At 37.6% G+C, this 24850-nt stretch overlaps 1 protein-coding gene and 1 pseudogene across 4 annotated transcripts in view; one reads left to right on the top strand and one right to left on the bottom strand.

Annotated features, from left to right (window-relative positions):
* The window catches only part of LOC121167276 (lipoma-preferred partner), a 688035-nt gene that overhangs the window by 289911 nt on the left and 373274 nt on the right, over nt 1-24850 (top strand). For all 4 annotated transcript variants that reach the window (XM_040996717.1, XM_040996718.1, XM_040996716.1 and 1 more), the window contains one exon: nt 24305-24417. In XM_040996717.1, coding sequence (XP_040852651.1) covers nt 24305-24417 — 113 coding nt within the window. The remainder of the gene's footprint in view (nt 1-24304; nt 24418-24850) is intronic.
* LOC121167278 lies at nt 6115-6234 on the bottom strand (annotated as a pseudogene).

Raw genomic sequence — 24850 nt, 5'->3', positions numbered from 1 at the left:
TTAATCCTCTGGCATGACTGCTTTCACAAGTCTTTTCAAGAGGATAAGTACCATAAAATACTATCACAAAAGCCTTCATTCCAAAGAATGTGTGTGTCAGCTCATGTCAAGAGCTCTTAGTATAGAACAATGTGCCTAAAGCCATAAGCTAATAAACAAACAGATCATCTATTTCAGTTTTGTCTTAGTAATATAATGGCTCTATCAAACTATTTCCTGCACCTTTAGCTCTATTCAGAAGGAAAGGTTTCTGCGTGGGAATGTGTGTCTATTTTCTTTAAATAGGAGGGCATTTAGCTCCTGGGACTGGATGTCTTGTTTTTTTCCTTCTGGTAGTCCTAGTTGTTTACTGTGGGAATTTTCCATCTAGGTAATTTGGTATGTTGCTTGGATTATATTGTAAAGCATGGAAAAGTGCACACTTCATCTTAACAAACGTTCTTGCCTCATTTCCATCTCAGCTAACAAGGACGAGGTCTCAAAGTTCTCACTTGTCAAAACTTTCTGCCAAACCTGTAACGACCCATTAAGCCAAATCAAATAATCTCTTACAATGGAGCAAGTTTAGAAATTTCTGGTGAGTAGGATTTTCAAGGATCAAAAGCCTGGATACTCCTGTGGCAGTGTCATGTACTAAAAAAAAAAAAAAAAATGGCAGCATATTCCTTTTGGGCAATCTGTGAATATTAAAAGTTTCATTTTCAGCATGGCAGTGAGATGTGTGAGTTAATGTTGGTCAGTTTCCTGATGTTGGCTGAAGTGTGTGTTTGCATTTTCATATATACAATATGTCTACTTATGCATACATATATACACATATATGAATATATGTATAAAATATATGTTTGTGTGTGTGTGTGTGTGTGTGTGTGTGTGTGTATGTATAAAGCTTTCTGTAAGTAATTGCCTTAGGACAGCAACCCTGCATGTTGGGACATTTTTTGTTTATGACCATGAAAAATATTGCTAGATTTCTCATTGTCATGGATTAACCTTTTGAATTGTAGAGTTATAATCCATCTGTTTCCAAAACACTAGTAATCTCTTTTATAATATTCTTGTCTTGTGGTCTTCTTCCCTTTGTTTGAATACTTTAGTTATTGGACGATAAGTAATTTCTATTGGGTTCTCAGTGTTAAGCTTCAGGATAAGTTAAGATCTTCTATACCATTGTTAATTTTTTGTGAAACTCTTCATAATTTTTTCTCTAAATAAGCTTAAGTTTTTACTACATGTCACCAATTGAAGTTTATTTGCTTCATGACTTAATTTTAGTTTTTTTGTGTTTTTGTCTGAGGAGCTAAATCTTTAGTATTATTATTATTATTTTCCACGATATGGTTTTGTAGGTATATAGGGAGTTTACCCATCTGTCTCCCCTTTCTTCAACTGCATCACCCCCTACTATTGTACACCATATTAACAATAGGATAGTCCTTCAACAACAGTTGCAAATCCACATTCTGCTATTGAAGTGTATCATGGCATTGTAGATACAGACAATGGTAGATAATCTAATATCCTGTTGTCACAGTATATGTAACAGTCTTATTGGGCATCTTCCTTTTATTTAGGAGTAGAGATACATTCTGCAATGTTCACTCCCCAGTATACTAGCCCCCATTATAGAATTCATCTATGAGAGAGAGAGAGAGGGAAAGAGTTTGTGTGTGTGTGCTTACCTATATATTTGCTTCATATTTTGCATGAATGTTGCCTTACAAAGAGAAAGACATGATATTTGTCCTTTGGGGTTTGGCTTATTTTATAGACCATGACTCCAACTGAGACCTTTTTGTTTCAAATGATAGAATATCATTATTTTTAATGACTGAGTAATATTACATGGAGTAGATATACAATAATTTCTTTTTAAAAATATTTATTTTTATTGGAAAGGTAGATATACAGAGAGGAGGAGAGACAGAGAGGAAGATCCTCCGTCTGATGGTTTACTCCCTAAGTGAGCACAATGGCTGGAGCTGAACCAATCTGAAGGCAGGAGCGAGGAGCCCGTCTGGGTCTCCCATGTGGGTGCACAGTCTCAAGGCTTTGGGCCGTCCTTGACTGCTTTCCCAGGTCACAAGCAGGGAGCTGGATGGGAAGCAGGGCCACTGGGATTAGAACCAGAGCCCATATGGGATCCTGGCGCATGTAAGTTGAGGACCTTTAGTCTCTATGCTATCGTGCCGGGCCCACCATAATTTCTTAATCCATTCCTTTTTCAATTGGCATGTTAGTTTTTTTTTGTTTGTTTGTTTATTCATTATTGTGGATTTGGCTGCTATAAATACAAGGTTACAAGTCACTTTCTTCAATCAGATTTCATTTCATTTACATATATTCCCAGAAGAGGAATAGCTGTGTCATATGGCAGGTCAATTTTCAGTTTAAGAGAATTCTCCATCTTGTACTGGCCTGCATTTCATCTGACAGTGAAAAAGGGTAACTTTTTTTTTTTTTAATCCAGACCAACAGATGCTGTTAGTAGATTTCTGAATGTAGACCAATCTCACTGGAGTTCAGTGCAACTTCAGTGGGGTTTTTTTGTGTGTTTCCCTATTAGCTAGGGATATGTCTGTAAGATATTTGATTTTTTTTCTGTTGAAAAATGTCTGCTTATTTTTTTAGTTCATTTCTTCTCAGAGTTGTTTGCTTGCCATTCTTGAGTTTCTGAAGTTTATAATTCCTGGTAATTAGCCCCCCTATCTGTTGCATAGTGTGTAAAGAATTTCTCTTATTATGTTGGTTGCTTCATCACTTTGTTGATCATTTCTTTAACTGCGCAGAGTTGAGTTGTTTATTTTGGCTCTTTACCAGCACCTCTATCTTCCATGGTTTATCCTATGTTTTCCTCTAATAGTTTGATGGTTTCTGGGTGCAGATTTGTGTCCTTGATACTGTTAGAGCTGATTTTTGTATAAGGTCACAGGTGGGGTCGTGTTTCTTATCCCTGTGGGCTGCTATGCAATTGTCCCAGCAGCAGTTGTTTTCCTCTGGATCAGAGTTTTTCCCTGGATTTTTTTCAGTTCTCTTGCTGACGATTAGTTGCCTGGGTATGTACTTGTTCCCTTCTTGAATGTCTATTCTTTTCCATTGATCTTCTCTGTTTCTGTATCAATACCAAATTGTTTTGCTTTCCACTGTCCTATGTCCTATTTAATGTCTTGAGATCTGGAATTGTGTCTCTTCCAGCTTTTTTTTTTTTTTTTTTATTGTTGCTTACATTGTATTATGTAGTACAGTTTTATAGGCGCTGGGGATTCCCCCCACCCCTCCCATACCCCTCCCCCCATGGTGGATTCCTCCACCTTGTTGCATAACCATAGTTCAAGTTCAGTTGAGATTCATTGCTTGCAAACACATGCCTAGCATAAAGTTCAGCGTCTTATTGTCCAGATAAGTCCAGTGGCCTCTTGGGGAGACCTTCTATGGTCTGAAGATAGGTCTTCCAGCTTTTTTTATTCTTCAGGATAGCGTTGACTGTTACTGTTTTGTATCATCTATTCTATTTCTGAGAAAAATTTTGACTGAGATCACATTGAATTTGTATATTACTTTTGATAAGGTGGATATTTTGATTATGTTGATCCTGCCAATCCAGGAATGTGGTAATTCTCTCAATCTTTTAATGTGTCCTGAAATTTCTTTTTAAAAATATGTTTTATAATTTTCATCATAGAGGTCTTCCACATCTTTGGTTAGGTTTATTCCAAGGTATTTAAGATTCCTCTCTGCTATTTTAAAGGTGACTGCACTTACAAATTCTTTCTTAGCCATGGAGTTTTTGTGTATACTCAAGTGATCAATTTATGTTAATTTTGTATCCTGTTACCCTGCCAAATTCTCTTATGAGTTTCTTTAGTCTCTTGATTTAGTCTTTTGTTATCCAATGTATTGAGTCACATTGTGTGTTTAGAGGGATGTTTTTAATTCTTTAATTTCTATTTGAATTCCTTTAATTACTTGATCTTGCCTAAAAGCTCTAGTGAGGACTTCCAATACTATGTTGAATAGCTGTGGTGAGAGTGAACATCCTTGTCTAGTTCCAGATCTTAGTGGAAAAGCTTCCAGTCTTTCCCCATTTAGTATGATGCTGGCATTGGGGTTTTCATATATTGCTTTGATTTTGTTCCTTCTGTGATTTCGGTTTTCTCTGTGATTTTATTTTTAGATGTTTTGTATATGTGCCTTTGGGTTTGGTATTTTTCCCCCCTGTAGCTGGGTATACTTTTCTGGACATCAAGGATTTTTCTTTTATGATTTGGAGTATGTCACTTTAATCCCTTTCAGCCTGTTGGGTTTCCTCTTAGAAGTCAGTAGTTGATCTGATTGGGGTTCTTCTATAAATTAATTGATTTTTCTTGTGTGCATACTTTTAACATCTTTATATTCAAATGAAGAAAGCTTGATTATGATATCTCCTGGCAGGAATTGTTTTTGGCCAACTCTGTTTAGGGTTCTGTGCCCTGCCTATATTTTATTACCTAATTCTTCATTCATGTTAGAGGAGCTTTTAATTATAATTTCATTGGATGCATGTTTTCAGAATTATTTTTTATTGGAGAGGCACATTAGATTTACAGAGAGAAGGAGAGATAGAAAGAGCTGGTTCATTCCCCATATGGTCACAATGTCTGAACCAATATGAAGTCAGAAAACGGAAACTTCTTTCAGGTCTCCTGCATGGGTATAGGGTAACAAGATACTAGGCTACTTTCTACTGCTCTTCAAGGCAACAAGCAGGGAGCTGAATGGGAATTGGAGCAGTCAGGATATGAACCAGTGCCCATGTGAGATCCCAGTGCATTCTAGTAATGATTTCACTGATGGAACCATCATTATTTGCCTTGAATATATTATCCTGACTTCTCTTTCTACACCTCCAGGAATTTCCATTATTCTTATGTTCAGCCTTTTGATGGTGCCGCTGAATTATTGGTTGCTTCTTTTAGCTTGACTCCATCCTTCTTCCAACTTTTTGACTATTTCAGCATTATTGTAGGATGTGTCTTCCAGTTCTGACATTCTTCTGCCTCATTTTATTACTGAGGCTTTCTACTGCATTTTTAGTTTGCTGTATTGTACTCTTCATTTGTAATTTGCTGTATTGTACTCTTCATTTGTAGTTTGCTGTATTGTGCTCTTCATAAATCAGTTTGATTTTGTTTCAATGTTATTACTTCGCCTGCAATGTATTCCTTAAATTCCTTGAACTCTTGTATGTACCTTTTGCTTTGAAGAAGCTTTATAATAATTTAGAAAATTCTTTATCTGGGAGTTTCTTGATATCTTCCTCAGTTAACTCTAACCCAGTTCAGCACTGTCTGTTTCTGTGATCCCATGTTGTGGTTGCATCATTTTTGGCTCAGGCTTTGTCTCACTCACACTTCCAGCACAACCTGAGGTTAGGCAGACACCAGCTGTGACCTTAACCTAGGTCACAGGGATATCAATAGAACAGATTTTTATTTTTATTTATTTTTTTTTATTATTTTGTGATATGTCCTCTTCTTGCTAAAACCTGCTGCCCATCAGTTCTGGACTTATTTTGGTTGGAACCTGTGGGATTCCAACTTGGTATTATTTTCTTGCCATGTTTTGAGCAAGAAGTGAACTCTCCCCTGACTTAATGCATGTGCAGCTTGCCGTTGTCCCTTCCTACACCCAGGGACTTTGCTGTAGAAGCAAAAAATCACACCCTATGGACACTTATGGGGGAGGGAGGTCTCGGCCCTGAAATCTACCCTGTTCTCGTATCCATCCAATAAAACTCCAGCCCTTTTCTGCTTATGACCAGCTTAAAACCATTAGGAAGAACTGTAGTTTGAAACCTGGATTCATCTCTTGTGGACCTGGTAATCTCATCTTCCCACTTGACTATCAGTGGAGCTCTGATCACCTCTGAGCTATCTGGTGCAATGTCACTCTGTTCTCTCTGCTGCTCCCCTGTGACCACTGGTCTCCAGGGGTGCCTCTGCCATGTGCCTGCCCTTCTGTATTTCCCAGGATCTCAGCCTCTCTACTTATGCTTAGCTAATCCTTTTCCATCCGTTTTATGTATCTTCACCTTATTCTGCCATCTTGCTCTCTCTGTTGCACTAAATAATGTTGAAATATAATGATTTCTGTCATCTTGGGTGTATTTTGTTTGCACATCATCCTTGCGCAGGGACCATGCTAATCTTCTCTGTATCTTTTGAATTTTAGTATATGCGGTGCCAAAGCGAGCACGGTATATTTTGTTAGTAACTCGATCCTTTTTGCTAAATTATAACATTAGTTTTTATCCTTGCATGTCTATTGATTTTACCATACTTGCCTTTTAAAGACTTGGCCTTGGAGGTCACCAAACAATGCTGTGTTAACATTTTCACTCTGGTTATAAGATTCAAGGGCATGAGTAACTTTCTGTAAACATTGGTTCTGATGTATCTGGCCCTGGACTGTCTTTCTCATCCTATTTCCTTATCCATTCAAAGAAACTAAGAAATATATTCCCATGGGGAGAATATATAGTTACTTTATCTGAAACTCTACTGTGTATTTTTTCACTGAAACTCTTTAACTTGTACCTAATACAATTTTTTATTTTCCTAAAGGTCAGAGCATGATGATAGTTACATAAAGAAAGGAACCATGTCTGTGGAACAGAAGTGGAGTTTTGAAATAAAATGCTTAAATTTTGGCAAATACTTGAAATTCTGGAGCAGTTGTAAAAAAATTTGTTCCAAGACCTGTTATCTCAACTTGCTGCTATACTAATGGATTCTCCCTCCTTCAGAATGTGCAACATTTGGTTGTAGTAGAATAATGACCAGTAGATATACCCAAAGTCTCAGAGCCTTGGAATATGAGTTTCTATGCAAAGACAAAAGATTCAGTGTATCATTGAGACAAAGATATGTTGACAAAGAGGACCAAAGAGCAGTAATGACAGTGTCCTAGAGAAACCCAACAGGGGAAAGAAGTCATTTCCCTGTAGGAACTCCAGAAGGAGTGCTACCTTACTTGCTCCTTGATTTCAGTTTACTGATACCTAAGATGGCGTTTTGAATGGTAAAGTGCAAGATAACCAATTTGTGGTTTTTAAAACAATAACGTTTGTGAGAAATTTTGGGGAGTAACAATAAAAAAATGAATACACAGCTAAAATTATCCATGTGCTTATCTGTTCAGATGGTGAAGTCCACAAGAATGACAATATTTTTCAAAAAAATTATCTTGCAATCCCTAATGTGTCCTAGAAGGTTAAGCAGGTGTCTGTGGTTCTGGCAGCCTCTATCAATCTTGATTCCACTTCTGGCTGCTACATTTCTCATCTACTCCCTGAGAAAAGCAGCAGCAGAAGGTCTAAGTGTGTGGGCCCCAATCACCAATTGGGAACTTACAGTGAAGCTGCTGGTTCCTGGCTTGGCTTCTGCCTGGCTCTGGCCTGGCTCATCTCTGGCTGTTGCAGCCACTTGGGTAGTAAATCAGTGGATTGGAGATTCTCTACCTCAGTCCCTTTCTGTGCCTCATCCTTTCTTTATCTTTTCCTCCTTCTTTCTGCGTAATCCTGGTTTTAAAATAAATAAATAAAACTCAGTCATTTCAGAGTTGTGCATTAAAGAGATATACATTTCCATTGGAGCGGGCCTTTGGTACAGAGATTAAGCTACTACCTAAATGTTCACATTCCATGTCAGAGTGTCCGGGATTGAGTTCTGACTCCTTCCAGTTCAAGGTTCCTGCTGACTTATACCACGGGAGGTAGCAGGCTATGACATAAGTATTTGAAGCAATGTCAGGTGTTTGGAAGATCCAGCTTGAATCCCTGGCTCTTGGGTTCAATCTGACCCAACCTCAGCTATTGCAAGCTTTTGGGCAGTGTACCAGAAGAAGGAAGATCCATTCCTCTGTCTGTGTCTCTTTTTACATTCTAAATAAGTAAATTAAGAAAGAAGATAACTTCTTCGTAAAACACGAGATAACTAGTACTTGCTGACCATGGAATTATGATTGATGCCTTCCCAGTTCTATTTTACTCTGGAAATGTTATAGCATGGTTTAACTTAATTGAATCTTGATTTTCTCCTTTGTACAATACATTTAGGGGCTACATGATATTTAGAACATTTTTTTCCTTATGTCTAGATAATATTTTCAGGCATCTGGGCCATCTATTATTGCAACAGGAGATGCTAAGTAAATGAAGGATCTGGACAAGTGCTGGGAAGCAGCACTGAAGACAAGAAGTGGGCTGAATGCGGCTGATTGACCATTGCTTGCTGATCCTTGCACTATTATTGTATTGTACACCCTTTCTCATCTGATTATCTAGTGAGTTGATAAAGTTGTGCAATAGTGTTTATTAAGTCAAAGACATCACTCTAACTCTTGGAATGCTAACTCAAGTGATGTCATGGACCTATTTGTGAGAAGCAGCTTACTATGGCAGATTCTAGTGCCAGGAAAAGAGCTGCCACTATTTCCTTGGCAAATAGACTAAGGACAAATGCTCTTAAGGATGAGACATAGGAGATCCTTGAATGCCAAGGCTGAACTCACTGAACTTAAATCTCAGAGACTGGAACTACTGTTGGAGAAATGAAAGAGCCATAAATCCACTATGCTCCAGAATCAAAGACCTTCCGAGGCGACAGGCCAAATGAAGCAAGAGGAGGAACTGAGTTCCTCACTCAACTGAATTATGTCTTTTGACAGGCAGACCAGGTCTGCTAAAATCACGAAGTTTCTGGGTCTCTGCCCAGAACACGTCATTAAGCTTTGCTATTTGGAATTGTCTTCCATCAGAAGACCTCCTAATCTGAGGGAGTGAAAATAGAGTGAATGAAACAGAGAATGAGCACCTCCCTAGAGGGACATGTAGGTTGTTCAAGAGAACTTGCTTTTTGAATTGCACTATAATTGAAAAACCATGATGAACATCCAATAGATTTTGGAGGCTTTTTGAACATTGCTATCAAGGGAGAACTTCATGATTGTGAATGTAGGAATATGAGTTGATGGATAAAAGTGTACAAATAAGATGCCATCCAGAGATAAGCAGCGAGCATTGGGATGTCTGTGTTGGTCGGACTGCCTGGTTATGATTGCAGTTGTTTTGATTTGGCTTTGTCATTAGATTTTGAATGACAAAAGCTCCCTCTGATTTGTGTGTCACAATAGTTTGTTTGTATCTTAAGATTATTCAAGAACAGTTTGTCCATTAAGGGAAAAAAAAAGAGTGAACCAGTAATCCTCCCAGACACAGGAAATCTCGGGTTAATCAGCTACAGAAGAGCTGGCTTTGCCAAGTCAGGGCAGCCTCAGGGCTCCTGGTGTGGTGCTTTTCCAAGATCTCTGAATATTCCAGGGAGAACACACTGTTTTTTAATCCACTCATTGGATGTCATCTTCCTATTATTCTGGTAATGCTCATGTGCTTTTGTCTCTGTTTGTTGGACTTTACTCCAAGTTCTGTGGAACCCTGGTATGGTAAGAATCACAATAAGCCTCCAGCATAAGGTCAGGGAATTTTAAATTATGTCTTCTATTTGAGTTTCTGAATCCATATGAAGCAAAGCTTTATGGGCATGTCACAATTTGAACCATCTCATGATAAAAAATAGTTAATGTTTATGTAAGACATTATAGTTTTAGAAACAGTTTATCTAAGTCTACCCTTGAGCAATAAAAAATGCTGTTATTCTCATTTTATAAAAGGCAACGACAAAATAACACGTAGAAAGTCATCATTTACACAGGAGCACATTAGTAGTGAATGGTTTATGAGTGGCTAAAAGTGGCATATTTTAATTAAATATGAATATTCCTTTTTATCTTCATGTTTCCCAGTTAACTCCAGCACTAATCAGTAGGTTTTCCTTTTGTAGAAGATTGGCATGGGGAAGTAAACAATCTGTGTCTGTCTTTTGGTGTCTAATTCTCATTCCCTCTCCTGCTCATGTGCACATTGGCACACGTACAGGCACCCGTGTACCACACATAAAAACACTTTAAGATTAATAGTCAGTTTCTCAAGATCTTCCTCCAAAGACTGATGAATTTGGCAACCATTCAAATTGTGGTAGTTGTCAAAACGTGAATATACCATCAGGAAATATCTTCTCAACTCTTCCCCATCTATGCTGTAAAGAACAATTGCTAAGGAACACTGAGATAAAACCACGTCTCATGGACAATGTCTGCCTTTACGGAGGACAAAGTGCAGCAAACTCATGAAATTTCCTGAAGAGAAGCCCATGATAAGTACTGTATAATTGCTATAGAACTGGAACTCCAGAAAAATAGCTTGGATTCAGATATGATAGACAGGGACGTCTTGCTGGTGAGAGATATGTGAACCAATTCTTGGAAAGGTAGGAAACAAGGGGAGTTCTCTGGTAGATTAAAGGATATTTGTCTTTAGCATAAGTGAACATTTTGTTTGCAAGCAATGAATCTCAACTGAACTTGAACTATGGTTATGCAACAAGGTGGAGGAATCCACCATGGGGGGAGGGGTATGGGAGGGGTGGGGGGAATCCCCAGCGCCTATAAAACTGTACTACATAATACAATGTAAGCAACAATAAAAAAAAAAAGTAAAAAAAAAAAAAAGAAATTTAAAACTTTCAGAGCTACTATTAACACTAGTTCCCTTAAAGGATCCACACTTCCAGAGTTTTCCAGAGAGTATATGATGAGCAGAATTGGAAATACAAAGGATACAAGAGTAGAGCAGCAATTTTATGAGTTAATGAATCTAAACTCAGTTTTGCGCATGGAACAGTAGCTTCAGTTGGGAATGCTAAGCCTACTGTCAAGAAATGCAGACTGAATTCAGTGAGCACCAGGGTTATGCTGTGTATTGTGTTGCTTATACATGGAATATTTATTTAAGATGCTTTTTTAATGCAATGCATTGATGGTTACCATTGTGGCTCTTTCTAGCTCATCATGGGAGGTCCATTCAATTTCAGTTTGTCTCTTACCAAATCTTGGGAAGCCTTCAGTAGGGCCTTTAGCAATCCTCCTTTACTCCCAAAGCATCATTCTTAAAACCTCTAGCATTATTGCTAAAGACATCTTTGGCCACATTTGTGAGGGTTCATTTCTCAGCTGTTCATTTTATTCCATGAGTGTATCTGTTTATTTATACTCAAGAGTCACAATAAAATAACTGTAGCTTTAGCATGGGTTGCATAATCAGGAAGTGAGAGGCCTCAAAATTGTCCTTTTTCAAAATTGTTTTGGCAATTTGCAAGGTCAATGGAATTATTCAATTGGCAATATTGTGTAAGCTCCATTGAAAATGGCTGAACTGGGGAGAAAGGAGACTATTTAGGCCATTTTTGGGTATAGATAGATGCTATATACATTAACTACTTTGCCAGCAATAGAGATGGAACATAATGAATAGATTGGAAAGTATGAATGTATTTAATATCTGTTTTTGCTCACTGTAGATGATGGTGACACTAGGCAAAAGTGTTTCTGGCTTTTATAAATAGTAGAATTATGATGAAGAATGGAAAGATAGAAGATACAAGAATAGAGCAGCAGTTTTGTGAGTTAATGAATCTGAACTCAGTTTTGCGCATGGAACAGTAGCTTCAGTTGGGAATGCTAAGCCTACTGTCAAGAAATGCAGACTGAATTCAGTGAGCACCAGGGTTATGCTGTGTATTGTGTTGCTTATACATGGAATATTTATTTAAGATGCTTTTTTAATGCAATGCATTGATGGTTACCATGGTGGCAAGTGCCAAATAGAGGGAAGTGGTTAGGGACAGCCACAAAAATGAAATCTGATTAAAGGCAGATTGATGAAACTTCTGAACCTTGCCTCAACCAGGAGTAAACAGAGTTCTGGATAGCTTCTGACATGTATTTTATTTTGAAGTGACTGTTATTACCAGTGTCTGAAATCCTTAGCCTTGATCTCTTGGAGCCTAATGTTCCTGTTCTCCAGCTGAGAGAGACTAATTCAGCATCTTATGTTGTAAACACTCACTCATTTTAACTGATTACACCTCCAATGATTCTCAAATCACTAAAATTACTAATTGCTATTCCTTACACATCAAAGAGTGAATCTTGAATAATTAACCCCAAATAAAATTAGATGAATTGGCCCTTTTAATTAGAGTCCCTGCTGCTGTTTGTTCTGAGCTTCCCTTTCTTACTGTTAAGAGACTTTTTAGAATGATTAAAACTATTTAAGACTTAAACAGCCAGTGACCTTTTAATACAATATAAACCCATGAAAGCAATATTTTAGGTAGCAGGTGGTGAAGCTAATTTTTAGAGCAAGTACCTGTCAGCTCCAGTGTTTCTCTGGAAAAAAAAAAAACCCTGCATGCCAAAAAAATAACCACCTTGAAATGAAATGTCTCTATTTGATTATTTTTAAAGCATTTATGCATTTGCTAAGCCTCAGACTTGATGAAATAAATGGCAGGGTTGAAGGAGAGTGAGTAATTGTTGGCATCATTTTATATAAATTGTAACAAAATTTTCTCAGTGAGAATTTGAAGTGCATTAAGAGATGAAGATTGGAGACACGGCAAAGGGTCTCTAGCCTTCTGTAGCCATTCCTGTCCTATGCGATTCTTTCGCAGCAGGGAAACCGGCCCCAGCTTTGGAAAGAAGTTCATTTCATGGGATTTTGTTGTTGCTGTGTATGGAGCCTGGCTTATCTGCCTATCCATGCTGCAGTCATGTTGGATTTGGTAGGATGCCTTTAAGTACTCCTGTGTATGTTTCATATTCTTTCTTAAGAACTCTTTCTTCTTCATTGTCTTGTAGTTGTCGGGCACTGTAGGCTTCCTGTCATTTCCGCAGGGAATTAGTTTCTCCAACTGAACCTGCCGTACACTGGGGTAAATTGGTACTGAGCTAGGAGCTAGGAGATTTGTGTCACAGCGGTTTTAAAAATTATTATTGTGATATTTTATATTGTTTCAATGTTTCCTTTTCAACCTTGGTGGAAAATTCTTTCTCTTTAAGATAAGATTTTTAGACAATAGCTTCCCAATTTCAATCTGAAATTAATTCAGACTTTGAAGAAGCTCTGGAAAAGATGGTCAGGGATTCCCGTTTAGTCCTCTTTGCATTCCCTCAACTGTTGACAACTTGTACAACTTTATCAGATTTACCAAAACTAGGTAATTAACATAGTATCACTTGCTAATATACAGACCTTGTTCAGATTTCGTCAGTTGCCTGCTCATATCCCTACACTTATCTAGGATCCTATCCACAATCTCATGCAGCATTTTGTGGTCATGTGGCCTTAATCTTCTCTAATCTTAGATATTTCTTCAGTCTTCATGGTGGTTGGAGATATTTAGCCAGGGCTTCACTCCACAAATAAATCCAGAGAGATTTATGAGGTGCTTTTTTCTGTCTAGGTCCAAAATTCTCTAAGAATTTTGACGTGGTTCTAACTCAATGTAATAAAAGAAAATGAGACATCAGGTTCTAATGAACACCCCCATTTTAAGGCCTGTTTTTAGTACTAACATTTCAACGTGCTGTCCTCAACGTATCTCTTTGTAACATTTTCTAACTTTGACTCCCCCTCCATCACCTTTAGATTCCTGTAGGATTTGAAAGTGTTTCTGGATATGGAAACTGTTAAGACCTACTGATAGCTCTTTTATTTTAGAACAAAGATCAAGTATTATTCAGATGTTTGTTATACTTCTGGGAACTGTGGTGTCCAGGAAACAGGTAGTTACTTAGGGTTATGTGAACAATTTTTGTACTTTGCAGACATGGCTTCACCAAGATAATTTATGAAAAACAGATCTCAGTTAGATAGCTAACTTAAAAATTGATGGTGTTGGTGCCAGCATTGTACCTCACCATAAAAACCTGTGACCTTCGCTGATCCGTGTTCTAGCTGGCTTACTTCTGAACCAGCTCCCTGCTAGTAGCCTGGGAAAATGGTGAAGGATGACCAAGCATTTGGGACCCTGCCACCATGTGGGGGTCAAATTGAAGTTCCTAACTCCAGGTTCCTGCCTGGTCTAGCCCTTAAAGCCCTTGCACTCTGTCTCTCTCCCTGTGAACTTTGTCTTTCAAATAAAAAATTCTTTCAAAGAGTAAAATAAGAATTGATATTGTTAAAAAATTAATCTTTATTGGGCCCGGCGTGGTGGCGCAAGTGGTTAAAGGTCCTCACCTTGCACGCCCAGGATCCCATATGGGCACCAGTTCTATCCCGGCAGCCCCGCTTCCCTTCCAGCTCCCTGCCTGTGGCCCGGGAAAGCAGTCGAGGACGGCCCAAAGCTTTGGGACCCTGCACCTGCGTGGGAGACCGGAAGAGGCTCCTGGCTTCGGATTGGCATAGTATCGGCCCGTTATGCTCACTTGCGGAGTGAATCATTGGATGGAAGATCTTCCTCTCTGTCTCTCCTCTCTGTATATCCACCTTTCCAATAAAAAAAATAATAAAAATAAATCTTAAAAAAAAACAATTCATCTTTATTATCATGGAGAACATATTATCTACCAGTTTTGTACAATATTTAAAGGAGTGTTCCCTTTTACTAAGAATAGGAAAGAAGAAACATTGACAATGGTGGGAATATATGTATTTGTCCCATTAGTTCAATTAGTTATGTAAAGATCTATATTAATATTTTTATTATAATTTGAATGGAAATTGAGGTATGGAGGGATTACATTGGCTGTTTCACTCTGCAAATGCCTGTCATGGCAGGAGTGTGGCCAGGCTGAAGATAGGAACTGAGATTCAGTTGAGGTCTCCCATGTTACTGGGAGGCATCCACATGTTTGAACTATTGCCTGTTGCCACCCAGGGTCTGCCTCAGCAGGTGGCTAGACACAGGAGTTGGAGATGGTTAAACCCAGACACACTTTTGTAAAATGTAAGCATTTCTTTTTTACTCGATAGTTAAGGTCAGGTAAATATGTCATGTACAGTCTAAAAGTATAATTTCATTAACCACCGTAGATTGTGGAGAGGTTTCCTTTTAAAAATTTAACTATTATCTAACAAATGTTGTTTGTAGATACAGTTCTAAGAAAACAGGCCATCTTCACCATTAGACCAAAGGTCCACCCCTAGTTATTTGTGAGATTCACATGTTGAGGGACTGATATGATGGCATAGTAGACTAATCTACCGTCAGTGTAAGGAGCCAGTATGACTGCTGGCTGCTGATGTGCCTGGGAAAGCAGCAGAGGATGACCCAAGTGCTTGGGTCCCTGCACCAACATGGGAGACCAGAAGGAGCTTCTGGTTCCCAGCTTTGAACAGGCCCAGCTGTTGTGGCCATTTTGAGCATGAGGGAACAGGTAGAAGATCTTGCTCTTTCTCTGTAACTCTGACTTTCAAGTAAAATACATAAATCTTTTTTAAAAATCGTTATTTTTTTCCTGTTCATAGAGCATCTCCAATGTGCTCTTTACCCTCTTTGTAGAGAAACGTAAACGAAGCAGGCTGCCTCCAAGAGCTCTTAGTCTGGTAAGGGAAAACCAACTGATAAATCATTAAAGTAAGGAAGTACCACATATGCTCTACTTAAGATGTTTTAGGATAGAAGCAAGCATTGGCCTTGAAGATGATTATAGTTTACTCTGGAGCCAAATATGATCTGAGTGAAGCACATTACTTGCCTTACTTGTGGCTAATGTGAGCCCATGCTCTCTTAGACTCGCTGGCTGTCTTTGGGGAAGACAGGCTTCTGGACTCATTGGCTTTCATGGGGAAATATCCTATCTCAAATTGGAAGGGATGTTTGGGGACTATCCTGAAACTACAGTGATATTTGCATGCCAGTTTTTTTGTTTGTTTGTTTGTTTATTTTTCAGGGATTGAGATTTTCTTCGCCCTTGCACGATGCATTATTCTCTATAACATGATTTTAAAAATATTTTCATTTTTACACTGAGAGAATTTTGTTTTCAAGTATGGGGTTTGAAGTGAACAAAAGGGTTTTTAGAAGATTATTGTATTAATCTCAGATATGTGTAGTATTTATTTTTGGCTGCCCATCTTTAAGAGTCAAAATATATGATTTCTTGTTTGGAAGGCACTTGTTCTGTTTTTGTAACATATAGTAGTGGACTCCAAAGTGCTATTTTGTTTTAGTCCATTCACAGAACCAGATGATCCACCTAATTTCATATTTGATAACTATTTGTTTTATATTATGGATAGAATTATTTCGCTACAAATGGAAACACTGTGTGATAACTAGTCTGCTGCGATCATTTTCTCTGGGGGATTTCTCCTTGGTACTGAGCATTTATTTGTAATTAAACAAGACATCTGAGGAACTCATTGAAGTTCCAGAGATTCTATGAACTGAGCATGGAATGAAACTGTCCAATCAGGGAGATGTCATCTACTTTAAAGATAATTCTTCGTGCTTTTAATTTCAGAATTTCAAAGAGAAATTTCAGCTATTTAGAAAGATGACAAGAGACATCAAATTTTGGCTTAGGTAAATATAGTGGTGCCTTAAAATTAAACAGTGGGTTTGAGTAGAATGTCTGATTCATTTGAAAGTATCCTTTTGCATTTAAAAAAAATGTGTGGTTGTAGTTCACATTTAGTATTTAATAATTAAACCAAGAATTAAAAAAATAAATAAAATACGTTTCAGTTGTATACAACCTCTGCTAACAGACAGGTATATACACAAGTGGGACCGTATTGTAAGCTCCATTCAACAGCCTTCTTCTTTCTTCACATGATAATGTACCAGAAACATTTTTTTCCTGTTCTTTCCCCATATACTCAGTGACTCATTCCCTCACTAGATTTAAGTCTTTGCCTAAATACCACTTGAGTGAGACATCTTTCAATTCTTTTCTTTAAAACTGCACATTACTGCCACCATCTCAACAGTCTCATCTTTTTTTGCTCCATATTTCTTTATAATACCTATTGCTTTTTTATACTCAGCGTGCCTCATTATTTATTTTGTGCTTCAAAATTGTTCAATTTTATCTGTGTCAAAGATGTGGAAAGATAAAGGGATGGGGAGAAGATCTTCCTTCCATCTGTTAGTTCACCCTCCAGAAACTAGCAGTAGCCAGAGCTTGACCAGGATGAAGCGAGTTGGGGTCATAGAACTCCTTCTGGGTTTCCTATGTGTGTGGTACGGATCTGCATATTTGAGCAATGATCTTGTCACCTTCCAGGATGTTAGCAGGAAGCTGAATTGGAAACAGAGTAAGCAGAGTGCCAAGGAGCCCTGGCATATGGCTTAACTGGTTGCATCTCAATGTCTGCCCCTATTCATTTTTCTTTAAACTATTCATCATCCTAGTACAGCATAAGTTCCCTAAATGTGCACTTCTGATTTTATTAATTGTTTTTGGTCTTTCCTAGTTCATGGGCACTCAGAAAATAAATACGTTAGATATACATAAACATAATTTTCATGACTGCTCAATTTCCCCCATTTGACTAAATGTAACGTGTTTTCCACCGTTACTGAATTTACAAAAAAATGTTTTTTCCTTTATTTATGCATGATTTCTTGATACATACTTGTTCATATTCTTCAGTTACTCCTGTGATAAAATAATTTGCTAAGACTGGTTTAGATAATTTAAACTTCACAAAGTTTTAGAAATTTTGCTATTGTTTTGTCAAAGGTTCTTTGGAAAAGTTTCATCTAATAACATTTCTACTCATGTCAGTAGTATAGTAGAGTGCTAACTTGTCTACCTTATTGTTGCTTTGTCACTGTGTTTAATTAAACAGTTTATATCAGTGTTTAATGTTTTGAATTTGAGAAGCAGAGACAGAAAGTACTATTGCTGGTTTTCTCCACAAAAGCTTGTAAGGGCTCAGGATAAATGCAACCTGGGAGTTGGGAATTTAATACAAATTTCACATGTGAGTGGAAGAACTCAATCACTTGAATCAGCAGCATTGCTTCCCAGAAGCTTTCGTTAGCAGGAGAATGAAGGCAAGAGAAGAGTTGGAAATTGACCTCGGATTCTCTGTGGTGGACGTGGGCACCTCAACTTGTAGACTGAATGCTAACCCCTCTTTATTTTTCAATCTTAGTCTTTTCTGCCAAAGTAAATGAGTTGTTATGAAATGAAGTATATGCAGAATAAACAATTTGTTTTTCAATAGTACAACACAAAAATGTAGGAAAAATTAAAATATCAATTTTCTGAATGTAGATTCATTTTCATGTAAATCATGAGAGTCTGAACTCTAAAAATACTTAGCACAAAAGCCAGAAAAGGAGTTACTTGGTCACACACCTTGCTCTGATAATTATCACTTTCTCCAGTGAGTTTTCAAAGGATCTGTATAGTCAAGGAACAGGAACAAGCTGGGAATGCAGAAGCTGTATTAGTATTCCCTCAACTGCCTCTGAGCCAGGGGTCTGTGATCATTCTGAGATAGCACACACACTTGAGCTGTAACAATATGCAGGTTTATTTTTTTTACCCCATCTCCTCTTTACCACACCAGTCCTTTGGAACTCATGCCCAATAAGCTGCAACCACCCAAGGACCTTCCTTACCTTTCTGATACACATTTCTGAATGCTCCAGATAGCTGCTGGCAGGTCTGTTCTAGAAACCAGTTACTGCATAGTTGTAAGCAGGGAATCAAAGAGAGATGCCTAGTGTGGTCCTTGTAGTGTGGGAGTAACACTATGATCTTAAAAATAGTAAATTTATTCCATTTATATACATTTAAAATTTTAAATAAAACTGGGACCCTTACAGTAGAAGATAAATCAGGCAAATAGGCCACAACTCTTTTAGAGAGGAGAACAGATTGTGGTGGCAAAGGAGTGTGAAAGGACTGCAGCTATAATAGCATGTTGAGTAAATGTGAAACGTTTCTTTCATATCTGTAGTTAGAGTGGATGGAGAGTAAATAGGTTGAGGAAGCTGAGAGAAGTGATGCATTAAATGGAATTTTCCTCATTTGTTATCTTGTCCTCTGCTGTATCTCCACATTTCCTGCTGATTTTAAAAACTTTGCTTAGCAAAACATTTCTAAGTATTGAAAATGTCTCTATTTTATGTACTCATGTGATAAAATACAAACATATATGATTTGTAAAGTATAAATTAATAAAATAATTCCATTTAAATGGATAATGCATATATGCAAACAAATATACTGCCTTCTAACAGAACTAAGGACAAAAAACAAATAATAGCATCCATGGATGTACAACACATTTTCAGTGATGATGAAATTACTCAACAGGTGATTTTTAGAAGGAGTGATTTCAATATAATAAGAGCTGTATTATGTAGGGAATTTTTTTTTGAATTGGGGGGGAAAGCTCAAAGTGTCCCCCTAAGATCTAGAAGAAGACAAGAATGTTTGCTGTTATTACATTTAATTATTTGGTATTAGAAGTCCTAACAGAACAACTAAATAAGACAAAATAAAATACAAACTGACAGGAAGGGGAAGCAGTCAAATTACTCCTTTTGTAGATGAAAAGAGTCTATATATAGATATAAACCTAAAAATTCTAGCTGAAAACTGTTAGACCTGATAAATGAATTCAGTAAAATTTCAGGATACAAAACCAACAAATAAAAATCAATTGAATTTTTCTACACAGAGGACAGCCTTGATGACAGATTAAGAAAGCATTCTTACTCACAAAAGGGACTGAAGAAACTTTGAAGAATCAACTTTTCCATGGAAGCAAAAAACTCCAAGATTTAACAAAATTACAAAGCCTTTGTTAGATACAATGAAATTGGAAAGATCACCCATATTCATGGATTGGAAGAACTGGTGTTATTAAAGTGTCCCAAGGAATAAAAATAATTTACAGACTCAGTGCAAGGTCTGTCAACATACAAATGCATTCTTCATAGAACTTGAAATAAAATCATAAATTTTACATGGAACACAAAAGGCTGAGTTGCCTAACAGCAATTGAGGTAAAAAGAACAGAAGTTGATGCAGAACAATACTTGAGTTCAATACATACTCTAGAGCTGCTGAATGCAACACAGCATGGGAACATTGTCGAATCCAATACATAGACTGTTGGGAGTAAGTAGGGATGACAAATATAAATTCTCACAGCCATAGCCACTTGATTGTTGACGAAGGCACCAAAAACATGCAGCAGTGAGAAGTAGTTGCGTCAAAAATTAGTGAGGTGAAATTTGGACATTCTGTTGCAATCACTCAACCCAAAATGCATCAGAAAACCTAATTTTAAGAAATAAAGCTAAAAAGTATGAGAAGAAAACACGGGGAAAACCTGCTAAGCCATTAATACAGGTCATTTTCTCTATAAGTCCTCAAAAGGATTACAAAATAAACAACACTATATTAAACTAGAAAACTTCTGCCCAACCTCCAGAGTGAAGAAGCAGCCTGTAGAATTGGAGAAGCCATTTTTAAAATGCTTTTATAAAAATGAATTACTATACTATGGATATATACAAAACAAAAAATCAGCAGTAGAAAAATAATCTAACTTAAAATGATACGAATAGGTTTTTCAAAAGACTGGAAATGGCCAGCAAGAATCTTGGGAAGAATGCCCAACATCACCAAACATCCATGAAATATAAATCAAAATCCCAGTGAGATTTCATTTAAGTTGGAATATCAATTATCACAACAGCAAAAGAGGAACAATTCTGGCAGGGGGCAGAGAAGAGAACACATCTGTGCCTTGGTGCTTGGAATGTAAATTGTTACAGTGATTGTGGGAAAGAGTACGGAAGGTCCTCATAGCAGAAGTAGATCTGCCGTCTAATCCAATTGTTCTGTTTTGTGTTATACAGCCATAGGAAATGAGACAAGCATCTCAAAGAGATGTTCACTCCACGTTTGCTGTATAAATATTCACGATAGCCAAGACAGAGAATCAACCACTGTGTTTATTGACAGATAGAGTAAGGAAAATTTGGTATTAATATACAGTGCAATGTTAGTTGACCCCTAAAGCATATGAAATCCTGAAATTTATTGCTAAATGGAAGGCAGTGGAAATAATTATAAGTGAGAGAAAGCAAGGACATAAAAATCCCTACATGAGGCCTGGCGGTGTGGCCTAGTGGCTAAGGTCCTCACCTTGAAGGCCCGGGATCCCATATGGGCACCAGTTCTAACCCCGGCAGCTCCACTTCCCATCCAGCTCCCTGCTTGTGGCCTGGGAAAACAGTTGAGGATGGCCCAAAGCTTTAGGACCCTGCACCCGTGTGAGATACCCGGAAGAAGTCCCTGGATCCTGGCTTCGATCCGCATAGCACCGGCCATTGCGCTCACTTGGGGAGTGAATCATTGAATGAAAGATCTTCCTCTCTGTCTCTCCTCCTGTCTGTATATCTGACTTTCCAATAAATAAATAAATAACTCTTTAAAAAAATCCCTACATGTTCTCTCTTAAATGTTGAAGCTAAAAGAAAGATTATGTCATTGTAGAAGAGGGTAGAATGATAAGCACCAGAGGATTGGGAAGGTAGAGCAGAAGGGAATAGACAGGACAATGACCGCTAAAATACAATTAGATATAATGAGTAAGTTCTAAGTTCCAGACCTCAGTAGGATGAATACAGTGTATAATAATTAATTATATAGTTGATGAAGAATTAGAAGAGAGGAGTTAGGTGACTATAAATAATTACAAAATATAATGTTAATTATTCTAACTTGATTATTTAATATTGAATACATCAATTAAATCATACAAATCAAATCATATTACTTGTCATTTAAACTATAAACAGAATTAAGTTTTCCCTCCCACTCAAGTTTTTCAGATGGGAAATACAGCCTATTGGCAACTTGCCATTATCAGTTTCTTGGGAATTCATTCCAAAGGTATTCCCCTGTGAGACTTAACATCATCTTATATTCATTATCATACAAATGTTAAAATTAATTTGCTCATCTCTTGAAATACAGAGCTACTTACCAGAATTCTTTTAATTAAATTTTTAAAACATTTATTGATTTTAAAGTCAGAGTAAGAGAGAAAGAGAGAGAGAGAGAGAGAGAGGATGAATATGAGAGAGATCTTCCATGCACTCATTCTCTTCCCAAATGGCTGCAACAGGTGGGGGTGGGCATGGCCCAAGTTAGGAGGCAGCTTGCTTTTAGGGGTGTTTATTTGTCTTTTGTAGACCACCGTCTCTGCTTTTATAGGATAGGATAGGATGGTAGTATCACATCGTATTGTATCGTATCGTATTGTATCGTATCATATTGTTTGTTCGGTTCTGATGCTGTTTGATGTTCTGTGTGACCTAAGAAAATTTGATGAAGTGTAAAAATGTTGAGTACATCTCTTCTAAAGTGAATGCAAAGATGAGAACCTGAAAATTTGGTAATTTTTAATGACATAGACCTCCTTTGCTCTGTCACTTCAGGTCTCATTCTGAGGCTTCTTATATGCCATGACAGGAAAGAGTTGGTGGACAGTATTTTTTACTTAGTAAATTTTAAATTTATTTTTTTCAAAGGGTGTAAGGCCATATGAATAGTATGAAGTTTCTCAATCTTGACTGCACATTGAACTATGTTCTATGTTTGAAAGGACTGTTGGTACCTATTCAATCCTCCTCACACAAGTTCTCTCATCCTCAAGATTCGGAAAGGATTGTTTTGAGATTTAATGTCAGCTTAAGTATTTTTGTAAAGGTTTTCTTAGTGAATCTGGTTTGTAGTTGGGAGTATTAAATGGGACTAATAATGTCTTGTGAGACTTATAACCCTTATAAGGCTATGGGCCTTAGAAATGTAGACTACTGGGCCTCTTCCTACACCTACTAAATCTGAACTCCTGAATGGTATTGAACCATGTATTTAAACCATTGCTTCCGCAGACCCTTTTGCACACTAGAGTTTGACATCATTAGTATGGTAGAGAATTCTTGTGCGAATGAGAGGTAGTTTAATGAAAATCTTAGCTCAGTAGTAGCTTTGCCATACCATGATCAGATCACAGGTTAGGATAATTCCATTCACTTTATTGTGCCTGGCTTGAGTCCCTAGTACATTACTATGGAGTAGGCTTTCTGCGTACATCCACTCTAGGCGACAATAGACATGACTCTAGTACTTGTGTCCATGCTACCCGCTTGAAGACCCAGACTAAGTTCCAGATGCTTGGTGTTTGGACTGGTGTGTTTCTGACTCTTACGACCATTTGTGGGGTTAAACAGCAAATAGAAGTTCTATGTCTCTTTGTATTTCAAAGAAACATGTTTTTCTAGAAATGTAAAGTGAAAACAAATTATTTAGGAGAAAAATAAAAAGCCTCTCACATTGTGCAGTGCGTAGTGACAGTCCACCAAGTGGAGTGCCACAGAGGGAGGACCTTGAGTACTTGGGAGTCTGAATTCTGCTGTGGGCTAGCAATGATGGCCAGTGTGTTCTTTATAACAATGTCATCCTTCTGATCCTAAAATTTTTTATTTATAAGGCAAAATGGAGGCAAAGTGAACCATTTCAAAAATGTATCAGAATCATCAAACCAGCTTACCACACTATCACATATCCATCCTTCCTTCTTAGACTTTTTTTTTCTGAAGCCTCTTAGAATGTTTTGATACTATCCAAACAGAACTCAGTGATGGAGGCTGCTTCACTCTCTAGTAAGAGATAAGTAGCTAAAAAGCAAGGAGGTGCCACTTCCCATAAATGGATGCTTCTTTCCCAAAATAGGAAAATCTTTATTACCAGGAAAATGAGAAACAGAGCATGTTTAAGCATGAGTGTCTGTTTTTCCAGTAGAGTTTCTTGCAATATTGCACCATGAATCATATAGCTCTTGAGCTGTGTATATCTTCAATAGATTTGATGCTTTTCAACAACTCTAACTTCAATGTATTGCTTTTGCTAGAGATGCTGGGGTTTCATGCCATGACAATTTCCTTGTTCTTGCTGAAATTCTAGCTTTGATACATTTAATTTCAGTGTTTCCTAATCTGTACAATCCAGGAAAATCTGGCTTGTTTCTGTATCTGCACATATATTGTCCTTTATTAAAATGTTTGATTGTATAGCTTCATAAATTGCATCTTATATTATCCTCGCTCTTTTACACATTTGGGGCCTTCTATTTTACTGAAAATGTATTAATTCAAGCACCAGTTCTTATCCAATCCATCCACTTCCCCCTCGTTACTCTTCTTACTTGGACTAGACCTCTGAATAGCAGGTATTATGCCATGTCTACACAGAAAATCCAGTACTCTCCTGGGAGTTAAGTGATAGCCAATTGTGTGTCAATTCCAACCACAAAGAATGTCAGGGAAGACATCGTAAAGGTGTACCCTATTCATTTTATGTGTATTTTTCCTTTCTCTAGGAGATTTTCTGCCACCACCACCTCCACCTCTGGGTGATTCTGGAGTAGTTCCATCTGGCTCTGGAAACTTCCCTCCTCCACCACCCCTGGATGAGGGCACTTTCAAGGTGCAGGTAAGATCCATGGTTGGAGCTGTACTCATAAACCACACTAGGAAGATCACACATTTAGTGATTGTTTCTGTGTGAAAAAACATATACCTAGAGCCTGTAGAGAACTTTATCTCTTATAAAAAGCTGACAATTGAATGCAAAATGCCCAGTTCAGACTTCTCCAAGTTCTTCTGGCTTACATTTGGCAGCCCTAGACATCCCTTTACCAACTAGTATCATTTCAAAACTCAAAGCCATTTTTTTTTAAATCGCTCAGGAGAAGCCCATGTTCTCTGAGCTTTACCTCATTGGACCTAAAGTTTTTAAGTAATTAGAGCAAAATCTTTACAGTAACAGTAACAGCAAAATTCCATGAGGGTCGTTTTTTCAGGATAATTTCAAGGATGCATAATGTAGATGTATATCAAGTGCATAGAACTCACGTGTTCCAGAG

The sequence above is a fragment of the Ochotona curzoniae genome, unplaced genomic scaffold, assembly GCF_017591425.1.
Source record: "Ochotona curzoniae isolate NIBS_2020 unplaced genomic scaffold, NIBS_Ocur_1.0 patch359, whole genome shotgun sequence".
NCBI classification, from domain to species: Eukaryota; Metazoa; Chordata; class Mammalia; order Lagomorpha; family Ochotonidae; genus Ochotona; species Ochotona curzoniae.
This window is presented reverse-complemented; position numbering and strand designations above follow the sequence as displayed.